This window comes from Suricata suricatta, chromosome 1 (assembly GCF_006229205.1).
Source record: "Suricata suricatta isolate VVHF042 chromosome 1, meerkat_22Aug2017_6uvM2_HiC, whole genome shotgun sequence".
NCBI lineage: Eukaryota > Metazoa > Chordata > Mammalia > Carnivora > Herpestidae > Suricata > Suricata suricatta.
The window spans coordinates 26273187-26291428 of record NC_043700.1 but is presented as its reverse complement, the minus strand read 5'-3'; the positions used below and the strand labels follow the sequence as shown (position 1 = coordinate 26291428).

General features: G+C 41.7%; 1 protein-coding gene across 6 annotated transcripts in view; it reads right to left on the bottom strand.

Moving 5' to 3' along the window:
• Positions 1-18242, bottom strand: part of RBPMS (RNA binding protein, mRNA processing factor) — a 169629-nt gene that overhangs the window by 132658 nt on the left and 18729 nt on the right. The window contains exon 1 of one of the 6 annotated variants that reach the window (XM_029935595.1): positions 9341-9379. The exons of the other annotated variants lie outside the window; for them this stretch is intronic. Coding sequence (XP_029791455.1) covers positions 9341-9364 — 24 coding nt within the window. The 5' untranslated portion in view covers positions 9365-9379. Of the gene's footprint in view, positions 1-9340; positions 9380-18242 lie in introns of those variants that run through there. 6 annotated transcript variants of the gene reach the window in all.

Genomic DNA, 18242 nt, shown 5'->3' with positions numbered 1-18242 from the left:
GTCTGATTTCAAAGCCTATCCAACACTGCATTGCGCCACCTTAAGTACTATCTTATGCTTCCTCAAAACCATTCTCTAGGATCACATTTCCAAATGTTTGGAAAGGTACTGTTCATTGCAACAATTGTTCACTGTGGTTTTGTTCAGGGCAACAAGCGAGGGTCTAGAAGCCTGGCCCACCAGAGTTCTGGCCCCGTCATTCAGTGGGTCTGAATAACCAGGGCACCTAGAATAGAGAGATTTTAAGAAAGCTTAAACAGGGCAAACTTCAGAAATGAAGTATCCGTTATTTCTAAATCACTGCCCTTAAAATTCCTAGAACCTGATAAACTATTCCCAACTATGTAGGACAACCCTAGAAAGAGAAAAGTCCCCCTGCCCCCAAAAAAGGTTTTAAAATCCAAACACAAGAGGACTCTGTATTTTGCTTCCCTTGTAGGTGTTTATTTTGTTTCACAATTAAGTGGCCATTGGAAGAATAAGTTTTTTCAAAGCTCTGGAAAGTCATCTTAAATTAGGCCCCGGAAAGAAATGGAATCTCTTTTAGTCATGACTCTTGTTTTCTTTTAAAGTTCATGTTTGGGTCAGCCAAGTTTGAAACGGTAAAATTATATTGCTGTGTTGTTAGTCAAGTTTGGGAGTGGGGCTGGGGTGAAGCCGCTAGCTATTTGGATCACTGTAGGACAGCTTATCTGGTTTCTATACTGAAAGAAGGGTCTGTCTATTCTTAGGCAAAAGATATCATCATTTTAGAGGAGTAGAAGCTTGCACTGGATTTCTATTGAATGATCCACAAGGGAAGACTCAAAAAAATTCTAGCTCTGCAAATAAAAGCTGTTTTCAGAGTGTGTGTGATTTTTCTGGGGTCAATGGAATGTCTAAGCTAAAGGGTTTTTCTTTTGTTGTTTTCCTGTGTGGCTATTTAGCCAAATAGAAAACAATTGTGTAATGATTTTTTTCCATTTATTTATTCCTTGCCTTATCCTAACAAGAATAAAGTGAATAACAAATAATGAATTTAAACTATTGCTAAGTTACAAATGAGCCAGAAGTTATACATCCTTTTATTACAATAGCTATTACCCTCATTTTAAACTAGTCACACAAACCTGCACATACCACACTCTATGAATGAAACCCATCTGACTTTACCATTACCATCTTAACTCCCGTTGTGGATATAGTTGTTGCAGTCACAGGAACTAAGGAAGTTCCTTAGTTCCAAGGTAAGGTTTGGTTGACAGGAAGGCAAAACAGGTAAATGACTATGGGATAAAAGCACGTCACAGTCCAGGCAGGAATTAAGTAGCCCTTGATATCAACACTCCCAGTGGACACTGAAAGAAGTCATGAGCACCGCTCTGGTCAGCACCAGTTCAGTAGAGGTCCAGGTAAGGCTCTCTTGCTTGAGAATCACTCTCAAACACACACACACACACACACACACACACACACACACACACACTCTCCCTCTCTCTCTCTCTCTCTCTCTCTCTCTCTCTCTCTCTCTCTCTCTCTCTGCAAGGAGAGGCAAGCTAACTTGTCTGTTTTCCATCTCAACCTAAGACTCAGAGCAGTTAACTCGAGTTACTTCTAGTCGCAGTGTCCGTTTAAAGAACTATAGGATGTTCTGTCAAATTACATTAACAAATCAGATTGGTACCCCCCACACACAGACCCACACACGGAACGTGGTTTTGGGGAAGTTAAACCAAATAATTTTCAAGCTCTTATACGTGCTACAATAGAACTGTATGATCAGTAGTAACTACAAGGATAAGCACCGTTACTGAAAGAAGTTTATGGGAGCAGGCCTTGGCTCCTTTAAAGCCACTTTTAATTTATGTATTATGAGTAAATCACACCCACAAATAATTACTTTCCTATGCACTGTAATTATCTGCTTCACTTTTCATTGCTTTCATTGAAGAAAAAAGCCGTGTTTTATTTGTCTTTAAATTCCAACCATTTACACGGTGCTAAGCACATGGCAAGTGCTTAATATATCTTTTTAGGCTAAACGAACGAATAGAACTTTTAAAATTCATAGCACTTCTGGGGCACCTGGGTGGCTCAGCCAGTTAAAGATCCAACTCTTGATTTTGGCTCAGGTCATGATCTCACAGTTTGTGGATTGGGCCCCACACTGGACTCCGTGCTGATGGTGTGAAGCCTGCTTGGGATTCTCTCTCCCTGGCTGTTTGCCCCTATCCCACCAGCATGCACTCTCTCAAAGTAAGCTTTTAAAATTCATAGCACTTTCATCCACATCTGTCTTAAGACAAGAAAGATGAGACAGAGGCTACAAATTTGGCTTATTCAACATAAATAATGTTAAGCTATCCACATATGGCTAAACACATGTAAAAGGGTCACTGCACGGATCACCCCACTCTATCCAGTTAGTAACAGAGCTACTCCAACACAGCCTTTTAAAAATGCTGTCGCTACTGCACTTCTGTTCTATGATGTATTTTGTAGCGTACTTTGGGGAAATGGATGAAAAATTAGGTAACTCATTAAAAGATTGGTTTTCTTCGTACAATCTGAAAAATGTGCTCCAAAAGTACATCTCAGGGATACACATAATGAAGCCTCCTCTTCGCTTTCAGCTCCCAAGTGCAGTACCCTAGTTCCAAATGACAGCAGAGAATCGTGACATTGCAACTTGTTTCTTCTCCTGTAGAGATACTACTATCGGCAAGAGCAACAAGTAGGATTCTCCATGTTGCCAACAGTGCCAAAGGGACGTATGTGATTTCACACACCGTTTATGCATAGATTCTATAACCGTACAGTCACAACCTAAAGTACAGTTTTAGAAATCAAAAGTTACTAGGGCTAGGGCAATTATAAATAACTAGTTTCTTCTAAAGCACTCTCCCTCTTTCACTTTAAAAATAATTCTAAAAGCACAGATTGACCTACATCTTGAAGGAGGAGACAACAGCAAATGTATACCATTTTTTTAAAACCATGGAAACCTGGAGAAAATAGTACAATTTATTGGGCTGCTGAGCTTAGAAACTGGAGATACCAAGAAGCCAAAACATGAAAGGAAATGGCTGCAAGAAGTTGATAAAAGGGATCTTGCTGGGTGACTTGAGGACCCAATGGCTTACGAATGTATTGAGACCTACTATAATTGGTTAAACTTTGATTACAAAACAAGATTATAGACTGTTCTACTTCACTACAAAAATTTGGAGACATGTATATCAATCATTGGATGGTATGGTTAAGGCTTCCAACACTGTCATTAACTTAATGGTTTTGCCTTTTTTTTTTTTTTTTTTAAGAGGAAAACAACCGTTCCAGGAGACCTGGATTTCACAGCTTTTAATTTAGGCGAAATTCAGTTTTGAAAGTACAAAGGCGATATTGCCTGGGGAATCCAGAAAGGCTTTCTAGAAGCAAGCTGTGCTTGAAGACAGCCAGGCACTCCCACGCAGCAAGTGGACACCAAGGCACTCCAACACGCTCCTGGCCCCCAGCCACTCGGCCATACATGTGAATCGCGTGAGGACTGACAGCATAGACCTGTTCTACATCCATGACCATGTCATATGGCAAAACACTACATCTTTTGGGACCGCAGTTCCCTCCTTTGTAACAGAAGAGGCTGGGCTAGTCTCAGTTATAATGTAGGATTATTACATTCATGATTTTATCAGGATGCCTCTACAATGCCTACAAATCAAACACCCTAAGAACTCCTTCACTGACTTTTTTTTCCACCATCTATGACTTGTCTTAAAAGCAGAAGCAAATGTATGCAACGTATTTCCAGTAAAAAAGAAAGAAAAAGAAAAATGTTAATAGTCCCACAGTACCTACTTCTTAAAAAAAAAAAATTTTTTTTTTTTTTTTTTTTTAAACACATTTTTGAGAGACAGAGAGACAGAGCGTGAGCAGAGGAGGGGCAGAGAGGGAGGGAGACACAGAATCCGAAGCAGGCTCCAGGCTCTGAGCTGTCAGCAGACTCACGAAGTGTGAGATATGACCTGAGCCAAAACTGGCCACTTAACCGACTGTGCCACCCAGGCACCCGCCCCCCGCCCCCAGCCTCATAGTACCTATTTTTAAATAGAGGAAAGCCTTTAGATAGAGGACAGTTAACCTTTATACAAAGATGAATAACAGACTGTACTGAAGCGTACAACAGCATACCTCTTTGGGGTGCCTTGCAAATGTTAGATTCATTTATCTGATCTATGCTGGGATTTTAAACTTGGAGAACACAGAATCTACTAAACTTCTAGATCTCTAGGGTGGCTGATCTCCAATTATGTCCATTTTTAAGAGCTTTTCCATTCGCTCCATACTCCTTAACATGGATTAAATAACACAGTGCTCAGCACTTGAATATTTTGCCATGGGTCTGGCACTATATACATTGACTACCCTTCCTTCCCTTTCTCACAAGTCTACGGCTGGGGAAAAAGAGGCACAAAAAGACTAATTTCATCCCAAGGTCACAAAGTCAGAGTCTGAATCCTGGCATTCTAATCCCACAACCCACCTGTTTAAATGCTGCATGATCAAAGATGATTAAGACAAGCACTCGGTTTACAGATGCTAGAGTCTGCCAAACATATAAAAAATAATTACAACATGATATGTGTGCTGTAACCCAGGGCTTTAAAAATTGCTGTGGCAACAAGAGGAGAGAGAGACTGCCAGGGAAGTGCAGACAGGCTTCTACTGAGCTGGGTACTGAAAGATGAGCAGGCATTCCTGGAGGTGCAGGGAGAATGGAGAGGCCGCTCTGGGTACACAACCACGTGTGCCAAGGCACACAAAGGTGAGCGAGCTCCAGTGTGCCAGGAGGGGAGGGGAGGCGGGACAGGAATGGGGAGCTTTTACAGGCTGGCAAACTGGACCCCTGTCAGCGTTTGTTCCTCTCTGGCTACGGCGGCCGGATAGCAGGGTCTACTTAGCAGCCCTTTCCTGCAGTGACGGTACCTGGGAGGGTCCGAGGGAATGTTTTTCTTCTCTTCAGAGGTTCACGTCCCCAGAGTCAGTAAGACTCTAAAATACAAATAATCCTAGGATGCAAGCAATAGTGAAATAAACCAACTAGTAAACTGAATTTTAGAGCCAGGCTGTCCAGGCTAGAGGGCAAACAGAAGAACGGGCAGTAAATTGGCCCCCAAGATGAATTGCCGTAAACTCTATGGCCTAGGTGTGTGGCTCTTAAAGGGTCATGAACACAACAGTGTGAGTTTCTGGGGAAGAATACTTGTGCATTTCATCACAGTCTCACAGGGATCAATGGCCAGTACTTTCCAGCAAGCTTACAGCCAGATCTCCATACAACTACGAAGAGCTGTGGCAACCTCATAAGATACGACAACACACACACACACACACACACACACACACACACACACACACACACACACAGAGTAAGCAAAAGGAGAAAGCCCTCCTTCTTGGGCTTTACTTAAAACTCTGACCAAAACTTTAGCTTCAGACTCTGTTCAAAAGGCCTTTAAGATCTGAGATTGTTGTTATTGTTTGCCTAACAGGATTCAGGTTATATTATGCAAGACTACCACCTGTTCAGAACCCCAAATGTTCAGGATTTACAACCCTCCAATTTCTAATTTTCCTAAGGAAAACCTTCTCTCTAAATGGTGAAGACCAGGAAGAGATGCAAGAAGCTAGATCCCCAGGCCAGGTACTTAATTAACTTCTCAACTAATATTTAAAGGAAAACTTAAAAATAAACCACACCTCAGTGAAACGCACTTTAATTTTCTAACACAAGATTACAAGGATGACTGCCCCCTGAGGAATAATCATCACCCTAGAGTCTGAACACAAGAAACCTTGTTTACAGACAGGGTGGCGATTTGGGGCCCCTGGTGGAACATAAACAGTCAACTCCACATCTGTCATCATCAAATGACAACACACGTCACCAGCCTTTCCACATAGAATTCTTCCGTTGTTAGACTTCACTCCATCGCTGCTCGGCCCCGTGCAGCCATCTCTCAAGCAGCGCACAGGTCACAGCAACATGGGCAACAGGCCATGAAAGAGACAGAAGCCTTCAGGTACCTGGCAGATCAGGAGGCAAGGAGCAGTGCTGGGGGCTGAGTGGCTCAGTCAGTTAAGTGTCTGACTCTTGATTTCGGCTCAGGTTCGTGGGTTCGCAGCTAGGGTCAGGCTCTGTGCTCACAGGGTCAAGTCTGCTTGGGATATTCTCTCTCTCAAAATAAACTTTAAAAGAATACCAGTGCTAAGGGGCGGCTGGGTGCCTCAGTCAGTTAAGCGACTGACACTTGGTTTTGGCTCAGGTCAGGATCTCAGGGTTTTTGAGTTCAAGCCCTGCGCCTGGCTCCGCACCCACAGTGAGGAGTCTGCTTGGGATTCTGTCTTAGGATTCTCTCTCTCCCTCCCTCCCTTCTCTGCCCCTCCCTTGCTTGCCCGCTCTCAAAATAAATGAAACTTAAAAAAAAAAAAGAAACCAGTGCTGGAGTCAACAGCAGCTCAGGTTCAGATGTCAGCCTTACTATGAAACTGTGAACTTGGGCAAGTTACTAACCCTCTCTTCGATTTCTTCAGATATAAAGTGAAGATCATAGCTATGCCTCTTTATAGGATTGTTCTGAGAATTTAGTACGTTAATGTTTAGAACAGTATCTGGAACCTAGCTAGTATTTTAGAAGGATGCTAAATCATACCATAATTCCTTGGTTAAGGAAACTAGCTATTTCAACAAAAGTGACAAAGAAGACACGTTCAGTAACAGACAATTATCCAGAGTTAACTTAATGTACAATGTGAAATAAAACACCAAAAATAGTCACCACAGTGCAAATACTTTAACTGTCAATGGAATGAAAAATATTTTAAAATCGGGAAATCAAAATTAACGAGACATTCAGTGATCTCCCACCACGTGTAAATCACCATCCTGGATGTTAGGGATAAAGAAATTAAAGTCATTCTACATATACATGTTTATATCACAGGAACGGAGAATACTGACAGAGTAAGACCTATGCTTACATGCACTGAAATATCAAGGAATATAGGCTGAACTTTTGAAGGAGGAGAAATTTCTAAAGTAATAATGTTGAAGCATTAGTATTTAATAATGGGCTGATGCTATTGTTGTGTGTTTTCTCTGGGAAAATAATGCAAGAGGATCAGGAATTGTGAAAGCTCAACAGTCACAGTTCCAAGGAGAACCAATAATGTAATTGGTACTATAGAATAAAGTGCTCTTAAAGTTTAGTATAAAGTAAAAATAAGAGCTTCCTTCCTAGATCAGATTCGGTGCCAGATACTGTGCCCCGTGTTTTGCATGCATTACCTTTCGGTTCCATGAAGTAGGCTTTATCATCCTCATGCTCTTAAAAGATGAAGGAATGAAGGTCTAGAGAGGTTAAAAGTCACTAGCAAGCACAAAAGACTATCAGCCTAGTTAGGAGTCCAAAATAACCACGCACCTTAAGTAACTGATTTATAATTCGGTGTCCAAGGTCACAAAAATCGCAGCCTACTAATATCTCAATAACTGGTCCTCACCCACTTTTCCACGGGAGCCCCTTTCCAGACACCTGTGCATGTACTGAACACACTGAATTCTAGTGACACATGCTTCCTCGGTCATTTCTGCTTCAATCTGTATCCAACCCTACTTGTAGATTCCATTATCCCCAATTTCAGATACATCCAGTAGCTTGCCCAAGATCATGAAAAACAGCCAGAATAGGAAACTCACACTCAAAACCTGCCCTGGCTGACTCCTGGGCTCGAAGCAATGGAAAGTGCCTCTCTATTTTCTGAACGCCGCAGATCCAGTGGAAGCTCTTCATCATGCTGTTCTTCAACTGACCCGTGTGGCTTTGTCCCTGAAAATCTAAGATATTCTCTTTCCATGAAGTCTCCCCACCCAACCCTTGACCAACTTACTCCAGATTCTGTGGTCCTGAGATAGGAGCAGAAACTAAAAGAACTAAAAGAGGAAAAGAGGAAAGACCATAGAGAAGAAATGGAAGAAACGGCCATTCATCCCACGGTGGGTTTTCTCTCAGCTCCTGGAAAACCTCCCCCTACCGGAAGACTCCCAGGGTTCCCCTTGCAGACCCAAGCTCACTGGGTCCCCTCGTAGGTAGCTAGGCAACCAAATGCAACATGCACAAAGAGCAGAGAGCTGCCAAGTGCTGCAGGCAGGGTCTTCAAACGAAAGCAGAACTGGGGGCCTATAAATATCCACAAGGTGACGGAACACACAAAAAGATAAGGAATACTACAGATGTTTGAGAGTCTGGGTCTCTAGCCACAGTAAGAATAAAGACAGGCCTGGTAAGGCACTGGTGGACAGACAACTGGAAGTCTGGGAAACCAGATAGGAATGTCCAGGGTGACCCAGTACCCTGGATAAAGAATCCACAAGGGAGGCTGAACAGTTCTAATTAACACCACACTGTGGGTCTAGGGCATGGACTTCGTAACATTCGTTACAACTGATCGCAGGCCTCTGAGGCAGGTCCTGGTTCTCATCCCTATTTTGGGTACATGAAATAAACAGATATATTATCTCTACAAAATGAACTGTGAAGTCCACAGGGGCTCGGGGCAGTAAATAGGATTCCCTGCTGTACAGAGTTTCCCCTGGTATAAAGAGTAGACATAAACAAATATTCATTGAAAATACAACTTTGTTTCAGCCAAACACATCCATTCAAAACCATTAAGAACTTGTGATCTTTCCATTTCTTTTTAAAGAAGGTGCTGTTGTTTTTCAGTTTTCCTATGGCTGCTTGGGTGTGTGTTTAGTTTACGTACGTAAGAGAAGTGAAGACAATAAGCCCAAGCGGAAGGATTTCCAAAATCTACCCTCAGATAGGTCTAAATTTGTTCAGAAACCTACACTAGCATTTTTCTTGTACATCAAGTTCCTCCAGAAGGAGGTGCCACGGAGCCCTCATACTTCAACGAAGCCTAGATTTGTGTATAAAAACAACAGTAGATAAAATCCTACAACACAGCCCCAACACTACTGCTTCTTAGCATTTCCCTTCAATTTCCAACCCAGGGATAACTCTTATTTTTATGTGATATAGCAACTAGCCTTCTCTAACTCTGTGTTTAATACCTTCCACCCTGCCCGTGAGCTGTTTAGTGGGTCCTACAAATGCTTAGCACGTAGTAGGTGCCCAGGAAATTTCTCAGAAGTTTTGTGCTTTGTGATGCTGTGTTTTCAAATATTAAGAATGCTACATAGAGTATTTGGATAGGATATTCGTACTTCAAGGAATCTTTAAAGGTGAACACACATGCACACACAAAAACACTTTGGAGGATTCATGAAAACCATTACCTGAAAGCCAAATAATGCCTCCATTTTCTTCAAGAAACTTACTTTAAAAATGACTGCTGCAGAGAGAGGGGCCTGTCCAGAACTAAAGTTAAGTTAGCCTGGTGGCTGCTGTCTGGTGATAACTTTCTTCATGCCAGGAAGTTGGTGAGTATGTGATTAAACATGTTTCCGCCTCTAGCTCCACCCTAGATCCTATCAGTTTGCTAACAGAAGGTTCTGCAGCTGACCAGCTCACACCACTCAAGGGGGGGAAAAAAGCCTAAGAAAAACAAAACTGTGCCAAAATTTTTCACACAATTACAAACTCTAAATCCCCTCCCAGGTGTGTACTTTCTACTGATCTTCACACAAATGTGAAGCACAGGAAAAACTGGCTATATTCATGACTTCAAACACAAGTATTTTAAACTTTTAACTTATAAGATCGCTAGAAATACTAACTAGCTTGTCAATTGATTCAAACTTTCTTTAAAAAAAAATTTTTTTTTTAATTTAGACAGAAAGGATGAACGCAAGGGGAGAGGGGGAGGGGGAAGGGATGTTAAGCAGGCTCCATGCTCAGAGTGGAGCCCAATATGGGACTTGATCCCATGACCCTAGGATCAGAACCTGAGCCCAAGTCAAGAGCTGGACGCTCAACCAACCTGAGCCACTCAGGTGCCCCAATTCCAAGTTTCTTTCTTTCCAAGTCTTTCCAAGACTTTCCTTCCTACTGTTCCTACCATAAGCCCCTGGACTCTCTTCACCTCTCCCACTGAACTATTCAGCTAGTCACAGAGAAAATGCCAGAGTATGAAACTCACAAAGACTTAACAGACTTGCATGAGTGTTTTCCTTTTCTAACCTCTCCTCAAGGTTTGTTGAAATCCATAAGGCCAGTCATTCCTTGTGTGCTTTATTTTCCCCAAAGTACACTTTATGTTTTCATTTATCTTTTTAATGTTTATATTAGATCGAGCAAGAGCGCGCACACGCACACAGGTGATGGGGCAGAGAGAGAGGGGAACACAGAATCCAAAGCAGATTTCATCCTCCGAGCTGTCAGCACAGAGCCCAACATGGAACTCAAAACTCACGAAGCAGGAGATCATGACCTGAACCAAAGTCGGACGCTTAACAGAATGAGCCACCCAGGCGCTCCCCACCCACCCAAAGTAGACTACCTTTTTAGTTGACAAAACAAAAAATCCCCCAATGGAGTTTTGCTAAAAGCTAGACCCACAATCAGTTCAAAAAATGAGATATACTTTTAGACTTCATGAAAAATCTCCCTATCTAGCTCTATGACCTTAAGTCTGCCATTTCTACCTTTCTGGTCTTCAGTATCAGTTAGTGATTGGTCTCTTTCAACTATGATAGTCTACTTTAGTATTATTCGATTTTAGAACATTTTTAACTTTGAACTGGGTTTTGATATTTGGTGGGAAAAGTCTCCCTTCATTGTTGTTTTTCAAGATTTTCTTGGGTTTAGGGGTGCCTGGGTGGCTCAGTCGGTTAAGCATACGACTTTGGCTCAGGTCATGATCTCACAGTCCATGGGTTTGAGCCCGCTTCGGGCTCTGTGCTGACAGCTCAGAGCCTGAAGCCTGCTCAGATTCTGTGTGTGTGTCTCTCTGCCCCTCCCCCGCTAGCTCTCTGCTGTCTCTTAAAACAAAGACATTAAAAAAATTTTTTTAAAAAAAGATTTTCTTGGGTTTATATACAAGTCCATTGAACTTTAGAAATAGTTCGTCAACTTCTTCAAAAACTACTTTGAAAGTTTTACTGGAATTGTATTTAATTTGTGAACTTGGAAGAAATGGACTTTACCATCCAAGAATATAGACTTTATTTTCATTTATTCAAGTCTTTTATGTCCTTCAGAGTACAGTATTCTTCAGTATTCTGCCCCCCCCCCATACTGTCTTTTTCATTGTTTTCTGATTATGCTGGTACACTGTTTTCCTGTGATTTTGTGTTTATCTTCTCTGGCCACCTTACTGAAGTTTATTAGGTTTTTTTTTTCCTTTCCAACTGATAAGCTTGGCTTTTTAAGCACATAGTCACAGTGACAGCGACATTGACAGCTTGGGCCTATCCTTGAAAGACCTGCAAGAAACTAGGAAAAATTTTCCAAAGTACCTGTATTAGACAATGTTTAATTTACAATAAAGACTGCCTAGAAATCAATAAAGACAACCCTAATAGAAAAATATCAATAACCAAATTGTTTAAAAAGCTAAAAACTGGTTAATGTATTAAAATGGTAACTTCATTAATAATACAAATTAAAATAAAAATGTTTTTTCAGCTAATGATTGCTAAGATAGATAATATCTAATGTTGGAAACCATATGGAAAAATTAATGCTCCACATGGGATTATAAACTGCTAAGTCTTTTTAAAGCAATTCAGCATTATCAAAAAATTAAATGCACATAACACATCCAGAAATTTCTAGGAATCTTATACTCAAGTTCTAGACTTAAAGAGTAAATTATATGATGCCTTATGGTTAAAAAAAAATCCTTAATCCCATAAACTGTACTAGTATACGTAGCTCATTTATTCAGATACACATAATATACAAACATAAACATAATTACTAATGTAGCACATGTCCTAAAGAACACATGGACAAAATAAAATTTCATTTTTGTTAGTTTTGTTAATGTTTACTTATTGAGAGAGAGAACGAGCAGGGGGGAAGGACAGAGAGGAAGAGAGAGAATCCCAATGTACGGCTCAGTCTCACGAACCATGAGATCATGACCTGAGCCAAAAGTAAGAGTTGGATGCTTAACCAATTGAGCCACCCAGCTCCCCAAGTTTTACATTTTTAATTATGTAAGAATATGTATGGTTAAATTCCAACAATGCATAAAATACAATTCTACTTTATAGAAATACCTCACACCTGTGTCTATATACAAAGATGCTTCCTGCAAATATCATTTGTAACAGCAAAAACACTAGAAACAGCTCAGATGTCAGCAGGAAATAAAATATATTATGGTACAGCCAATGAAATAACATACAGCCTATTAAAAAGAATGAGCTACGACTGCTATACACTCTGATATAGAAGATCTAAGATTTACTGTCAAGTTAAAATAGAAAGAGGGAGCAAATCATGTATTGCAGGTTAGGAAACATTTTTATCTGCATCTAACTGCAGAGAGAGATGCGTATTAAAACATGAACTCTGATTACTTCTGCAACAGGATGAGGACGGGAGACTGAGGACATTAAATTATTTGCTGCATGTACGTCTATGTTTTTGTATCTTAAATTACAACTACTTTGTAACCTTTAACAGAAAAATACCAAGGAGCCATGGTATTTATGGTTCTTTGCAACTTTTTGTAAGTTTATGAGAAACCGTGTTCTGAGGAGTCTCTGTGTTGATTTCAGCTACTGATAACCAGTTACCTGGTACTGACTAGGAAGATTCACTGTGGCGTGCAGTACAGTGGGAAAGAAAACAGAGATGGCATCCAACAGTTCCAAACATTCTGGTGAAAGCTTAAATACCCAGTCAATGTGATCATCTTTGTTCTGTATCTCTATGAAAGTACAGTATCTGAACATTTTAACAGACTTTTCAGTGATCACAAAGATTTTAATATTTTCTTAGATAAGGTAAAAAGAGCTAGGTGTTCCTTTGAAGCACAAACTTCCTGGAATAAAAGAAAACAATAAATGAAAACATCAAGAGGGCAGAAGGAGGGTAAAAGAGTGGATCTCGAAGAGCAAAGCATTCTATTTCCTAGGGATGAACATTTACACAAACACTGACTACACTAATGGAGTGCCTTGTCCACCCTTTATCATTTTGTTTAGTTTATCCGGACGACAACACAGAACAAACCCAAAATGAAGGAGGGGGCGTGGCTACTATCTGCAAAACTCTTCCAACTCCTAAGTCACCAGTATATCCAGACACCACTGTGCCCTGGCTCACAGGGATTTCCCAACTCTGAAAATCCCAAAATTGCAATGTAACAGGATTTGAAATCTTACAAAAGGGATTCATTGTGTTAGATTAAAATTTAGCCCTACACACAGTAATTTTAAGTAGAAAAACGAACACAAAACCAAACTGACAAACCCCAGAAGCACTTATTTTAGATGAAGAAATCAGATGTTCTCCCCTCTGTAGAATGTGCTTCATGCAGAGTTCTACAAAGGAGCCGTCCTTCAAAGTCTAGTGGACAAGCAAGCTGAAATACGAAATACGGCAGGACATCCACATGCCCAACCGGCAGCAAGGCACCATGTGTACACGCACTGCCATCTAACACATCTAGCCTGGGTCTTCTCAGAGACCAAGCCATCTCCGCCTCCCAGCCACGCCCACTCCCAGACCTGTCTTGCTCTCCCCATCTCCCTGAAGCCTGTTCCCAGAACCTAGTGTCTGACATGGTAAGTGATTAAAAAAAAAAAAAAATGTTTACCAAGTGAACCAGATGGAACATTATTAGATTAGTGAATGAAGTTCAGGATGACAAAAGCCCAGTCTGCAGGACAAAGTATTGCAAAGCAGGCTATCTGGCAAGGGGGCGCCGATGGTTTTAAGGAAACTGACAGGGCACATTTCCATTTTTTGAAAGGTTCCCCTGACCTTCCTGAAGAGCTAGGACCATAGGGAGACACAGCTGGTACAGCAGCACAGCAAGTTTTGTTGGTGGCCTGATTGGAATGGTAAGGGAGAAAGATGGAGAGAAGTCAACAGATTTGAGATCTGGGGGAGACAGAACTGTCATGTTTGGTGATGGAATAGTTAGGGAGGGAAATGGAAGAGGTGGGAAACTGGCTCAAGAGTGACAGACGTGGAACACAGGAGGTTTGAGGAGGAGGACAATGACCTCACAGGTCCTGGACATGTTGAGTTTATTACAGCATATAGGAGACAGCCAACCAGAGGTGGTATGGACACCAGGGTATCAGACTCTGAAGCTCAGGACAGAACTCTGGGACAAAAAGGCCATCCTCCGTGGGCATGCAGGATAATAAGAAATAAGACAGGGCAGAAGCTCTGAGGAATGCTATCATTTAAGAACCAAAAATCAATGAAAAAAAGATGAAAAGGAGAAGTAGAAGCAAGGGCACAGAGACAGAGAAAAGTCCCTGGAATCATGGAAGCCAAAAAAAGAATAGTAAGACAGAAAAAGTCCAAAAACCAAACCTGTCAGTAGTGGGATGACAGGCAATTTCCGTTTCTTATATTTTACTCTATTTTCCTAGGACGCCTAACAGACATGTATTTATTACTCAAAGGAAAAAAATGTTTAAGCTTTTAATGTTTTATTTTTGAGAGGAAGAGAGAGAGTCCAAGACAGCATGGACAAGGAAGGGGCAGAGAGAGAGGGAGACACAAAATTCATAGCAGGCTCCAAGCTTTGAGCTTATAGCAGAGTCTGAGGCAGGGCTTGAACCCCCAAACTGTAAGATCCATGACCTGGGGGGAAGTCAGTACTTAACTGGCTGAGCCACCCAAGCACCCCTAAAAGAAAAAGATATTTGAAAGAAAAACTGTGCAAAATGTCTGCTATAATGTCTCTGTAAATTAAAGAACTACAGTTGGGGGACCTTGGGTGGCTCAGTCAGTTAAGCATCTGGATTTTGATTTCAGCTCACATCAAAAGCTCACCATTCCTGGGGTGCCTGGGTGGCTCAGTCAGTTTAGCGTCCGGCTTCCGCTCAGGTCATGATCTCACAGTTCATGGGTTCGAGGCCCGCGTCCAGCTCTGTGCTGACAGCTCAGAGCCTGGAGCCTGTCTTCGGATTCTGTGTCTCCCTCTCTCTCTGACCCTCCCCTGCTCATGCTGTCGCTCAAAAATGTAAACATTAAAAACATTAAAAATAAAAAATTAACATTAAAAAAGTTAAAAACAATTACCTTAAAAAAAAAAAAAAAGCTCATCGTTCCTATTCCTGAGATTGAGCCCCACATTTGGCTCTGGGTTGACAGTGAGAGCCTCCTTGGGAGTCTAACTCTTTCTCTCTCAAAATAAACTTTAAAAAAAAAAAAAAAAAAGAGCTATAGTCTACAATCCACAGGACATGTGTTTTGAGCTCCTTTACTGGGTCTGGTGATCTATCAGCTCCAGCTTCACGGCCAGTGGCACACATCGCCTGGCCTCCTGGCCACAGTCTGGAACCCCAGCAGAGCAGAGCTGGCTGGCCCACACACCCATGGTCCAGTGACCTCGGGTTCATTAGCATATTGTTCTGATTAAATGAGCTAACCAGTCACAGACCTTGCCTACTCTGTACCACTTCCCACAATTACTAATGCATAACCAAAGTTCCCCAACTCTGCACCATTTCCTATAAACAAGAGATTGCCTATAAACGTTCAGATACAGGAGGTCCAAGACTCACAAAAAATGTTTGTTTATTGCTTCTAAAAAGGACTTATGTTTACTTACAAGGTACCTGCCTCAGCAAGCAGAAGTGTATCATTAATGAAAAGGAAGCTAGTCTACTGAGCCAGCATAGATAGTAACCAATGACCTGTTGTTCTGATCACACACACACACACACACACACACACACACACACACACACAAAGAGGGTATGACCAAGACAGTTCTAGAGGTCAACAAGGATGTAAAGAATAGTTTAATCTTCTACCCATCATTCTTGACCCATAACACCATGGACATTTTACAGCATTCTTTTTTTTAGTTTATTTTAGAGAAAGTGAGCACACAAGCAGAGGAGAAAGGCAGAGACAGGAAGAGAGTGAGAATCCCAAAGCAGCCTCCACAGTGTGGAGCTGGATGGGAGTCTCAATCCAACAACCCCGGGATCATGACCTGAGATGAAACCAACAGCTGGACATTCATATAACTGAGCTACCCGGATGCCTCTATTTTTTTTTTTTAAATGAAGTAAACTCTTCACTCAACGCAGGACTCAGACTCCCCACGCTGAGATCAAGTCACGTGCACTCTACTAGCCAGGCACCCCTTCACTTCTTTTTCAAGTACAGCGTTTAAAAAAATGAATTTACTTCAAAATAATTCTTGGAATCAGTAGCTTACCTTTCCAGAGAATTTAAGAACTTTGGATTATTTTGTTCGGGTGGATTTTACTATACTTGGTTTTCAGAGGGAAAGAATCACAGAGATGGGGTGCTAAAAATAGATGCGACAAAGTGGAAGGAAAGTACTTGTGAGAGCCTGACTAGCAATTAGCAAAAAGTGGTATCGCCAGTATTAAAATAGGAAATCTGAACCCATTCCGGGAACAAGGTCCTGGACTGCCACAGTCATGCAGCCTCACAGGCTGGCCCAACTCCCCGACAGAAGTCCCTGGGCCCAGTGGACAGCCTTATAAGGCAACCGTGCTCAGGGAGAAGATAAGAACAACACTGAGCACTTAACATTTCCACAGGCCTCCACAAATATTAACTCATTAGTTCTCACAGTACTCTGGGAGAGCCCGGCTTCTTCCATTTCCAAGAGACTGGAGAAGACAGATGCCTAACTGACTCAGTTAATTATGCTCAAATGGGTAAGGAGCCGGCAGCTCTCCTTAGGGGCTGGATTCAGGGCCAGGCCTGCCTCAAGTTGTGTCAGGAACTGAGTAACGCTTTCCTACTAAGGAACAGGAAGGAAGAGGAAGATTTTTCAACTTTGACAGGGAGGAACAGCCTCCTCCCTCCCTCCTTTACCTTGCATAGGGTCTCCCTAAGATTCCAATCCTTAGAATAATTAACACTCCTGGGGCGCCCAGATGGCTCAGTCAGTTAAGCATCTGACTATTGATTTCAAGTGAGGTCATGATCTCAAGGGTCAGGAGACTGAGCCCAGCATGGGGCTCGGCGCTGACAGTGCAGAGCTCTCTCTCTTGGGCTTCTCTCTCTGCCCCTCCCCCCCTCAAAAATAAGTGGATAGTTTTTTTTTAATACAGTAATTAAGACTCCTACTTGAACAGCCTAGGAAAAGATACAAGCAAGGAGTAAAGACATGGCATGTAAGAGGACAGGAGATTTGCTTTCCCCAAGTTGGTTTCCATCCTCCAAGAGGGACACATTCATGTACCTGTAAGAAATAAGACCACTATCCATACAGGTTGGAGGGGATTAAGTGGCCTTGATCACTTCTTTTAGCTAAAAAAATTTTCAATGCAATTGTAATCAAATGCTTCCTGACAATCTGCACCGTATGACATCTTGTGGCCAGGTGCTGGAAATATACAAGAGTACAATTTTACGTGTGTGTGCGCACGCATGTGTATACATTTTTAAATCACCTAGAATGTACTCTCTGCTAGAATCTAAAATCTCCACAATAGAAGACCCTTAGCTTTGTTCACGGAATATCCTGCCCACTGCCTACTGTGTGTCCAGCACAAAGCCAGTGCTAAATATGTATTTGTTGAATAGTCTTAAAGAAATGAGCTCAACATCCAAACATACATAGATACACAGGAAAGGACATAAGTACATATACTAGGTAACACATTCAGTAGCTAAGTCAGAGACTGACATAATCGTCCTATAGAAGGGAAAACCCACAGGGTAAGCCTGGAAGAAAGAAAATGCAAGTGCATGGAGAGGCTAGAAGAATGCACTTTAGGCACTAGAAGATCAGGGATTTGCAGGCAGAACACCTTTGTAAGAACACAGCACCCAAAAGGTGACAACAACCTAAATGTTCATCAACTGATGAATAAACAAAATGTGGTATACACCCATACAAAGGAAATACTATTATTCAGCCATAAAAAGGAACAAAGTAGTTAGGGCAATGGCTTGCTCAGTCAGTAGAGCACAGAACTCCTGGTCTCTGGGCCATGAGTTCTAGCCCATAGGGCTTGGAAATTTCTTTAAAAAAGAACAAAGTGCCAATTCATGCCACAACATGGATGAACCCTAAAATATCATGCCAAGTGGAATAAGTAAGACACA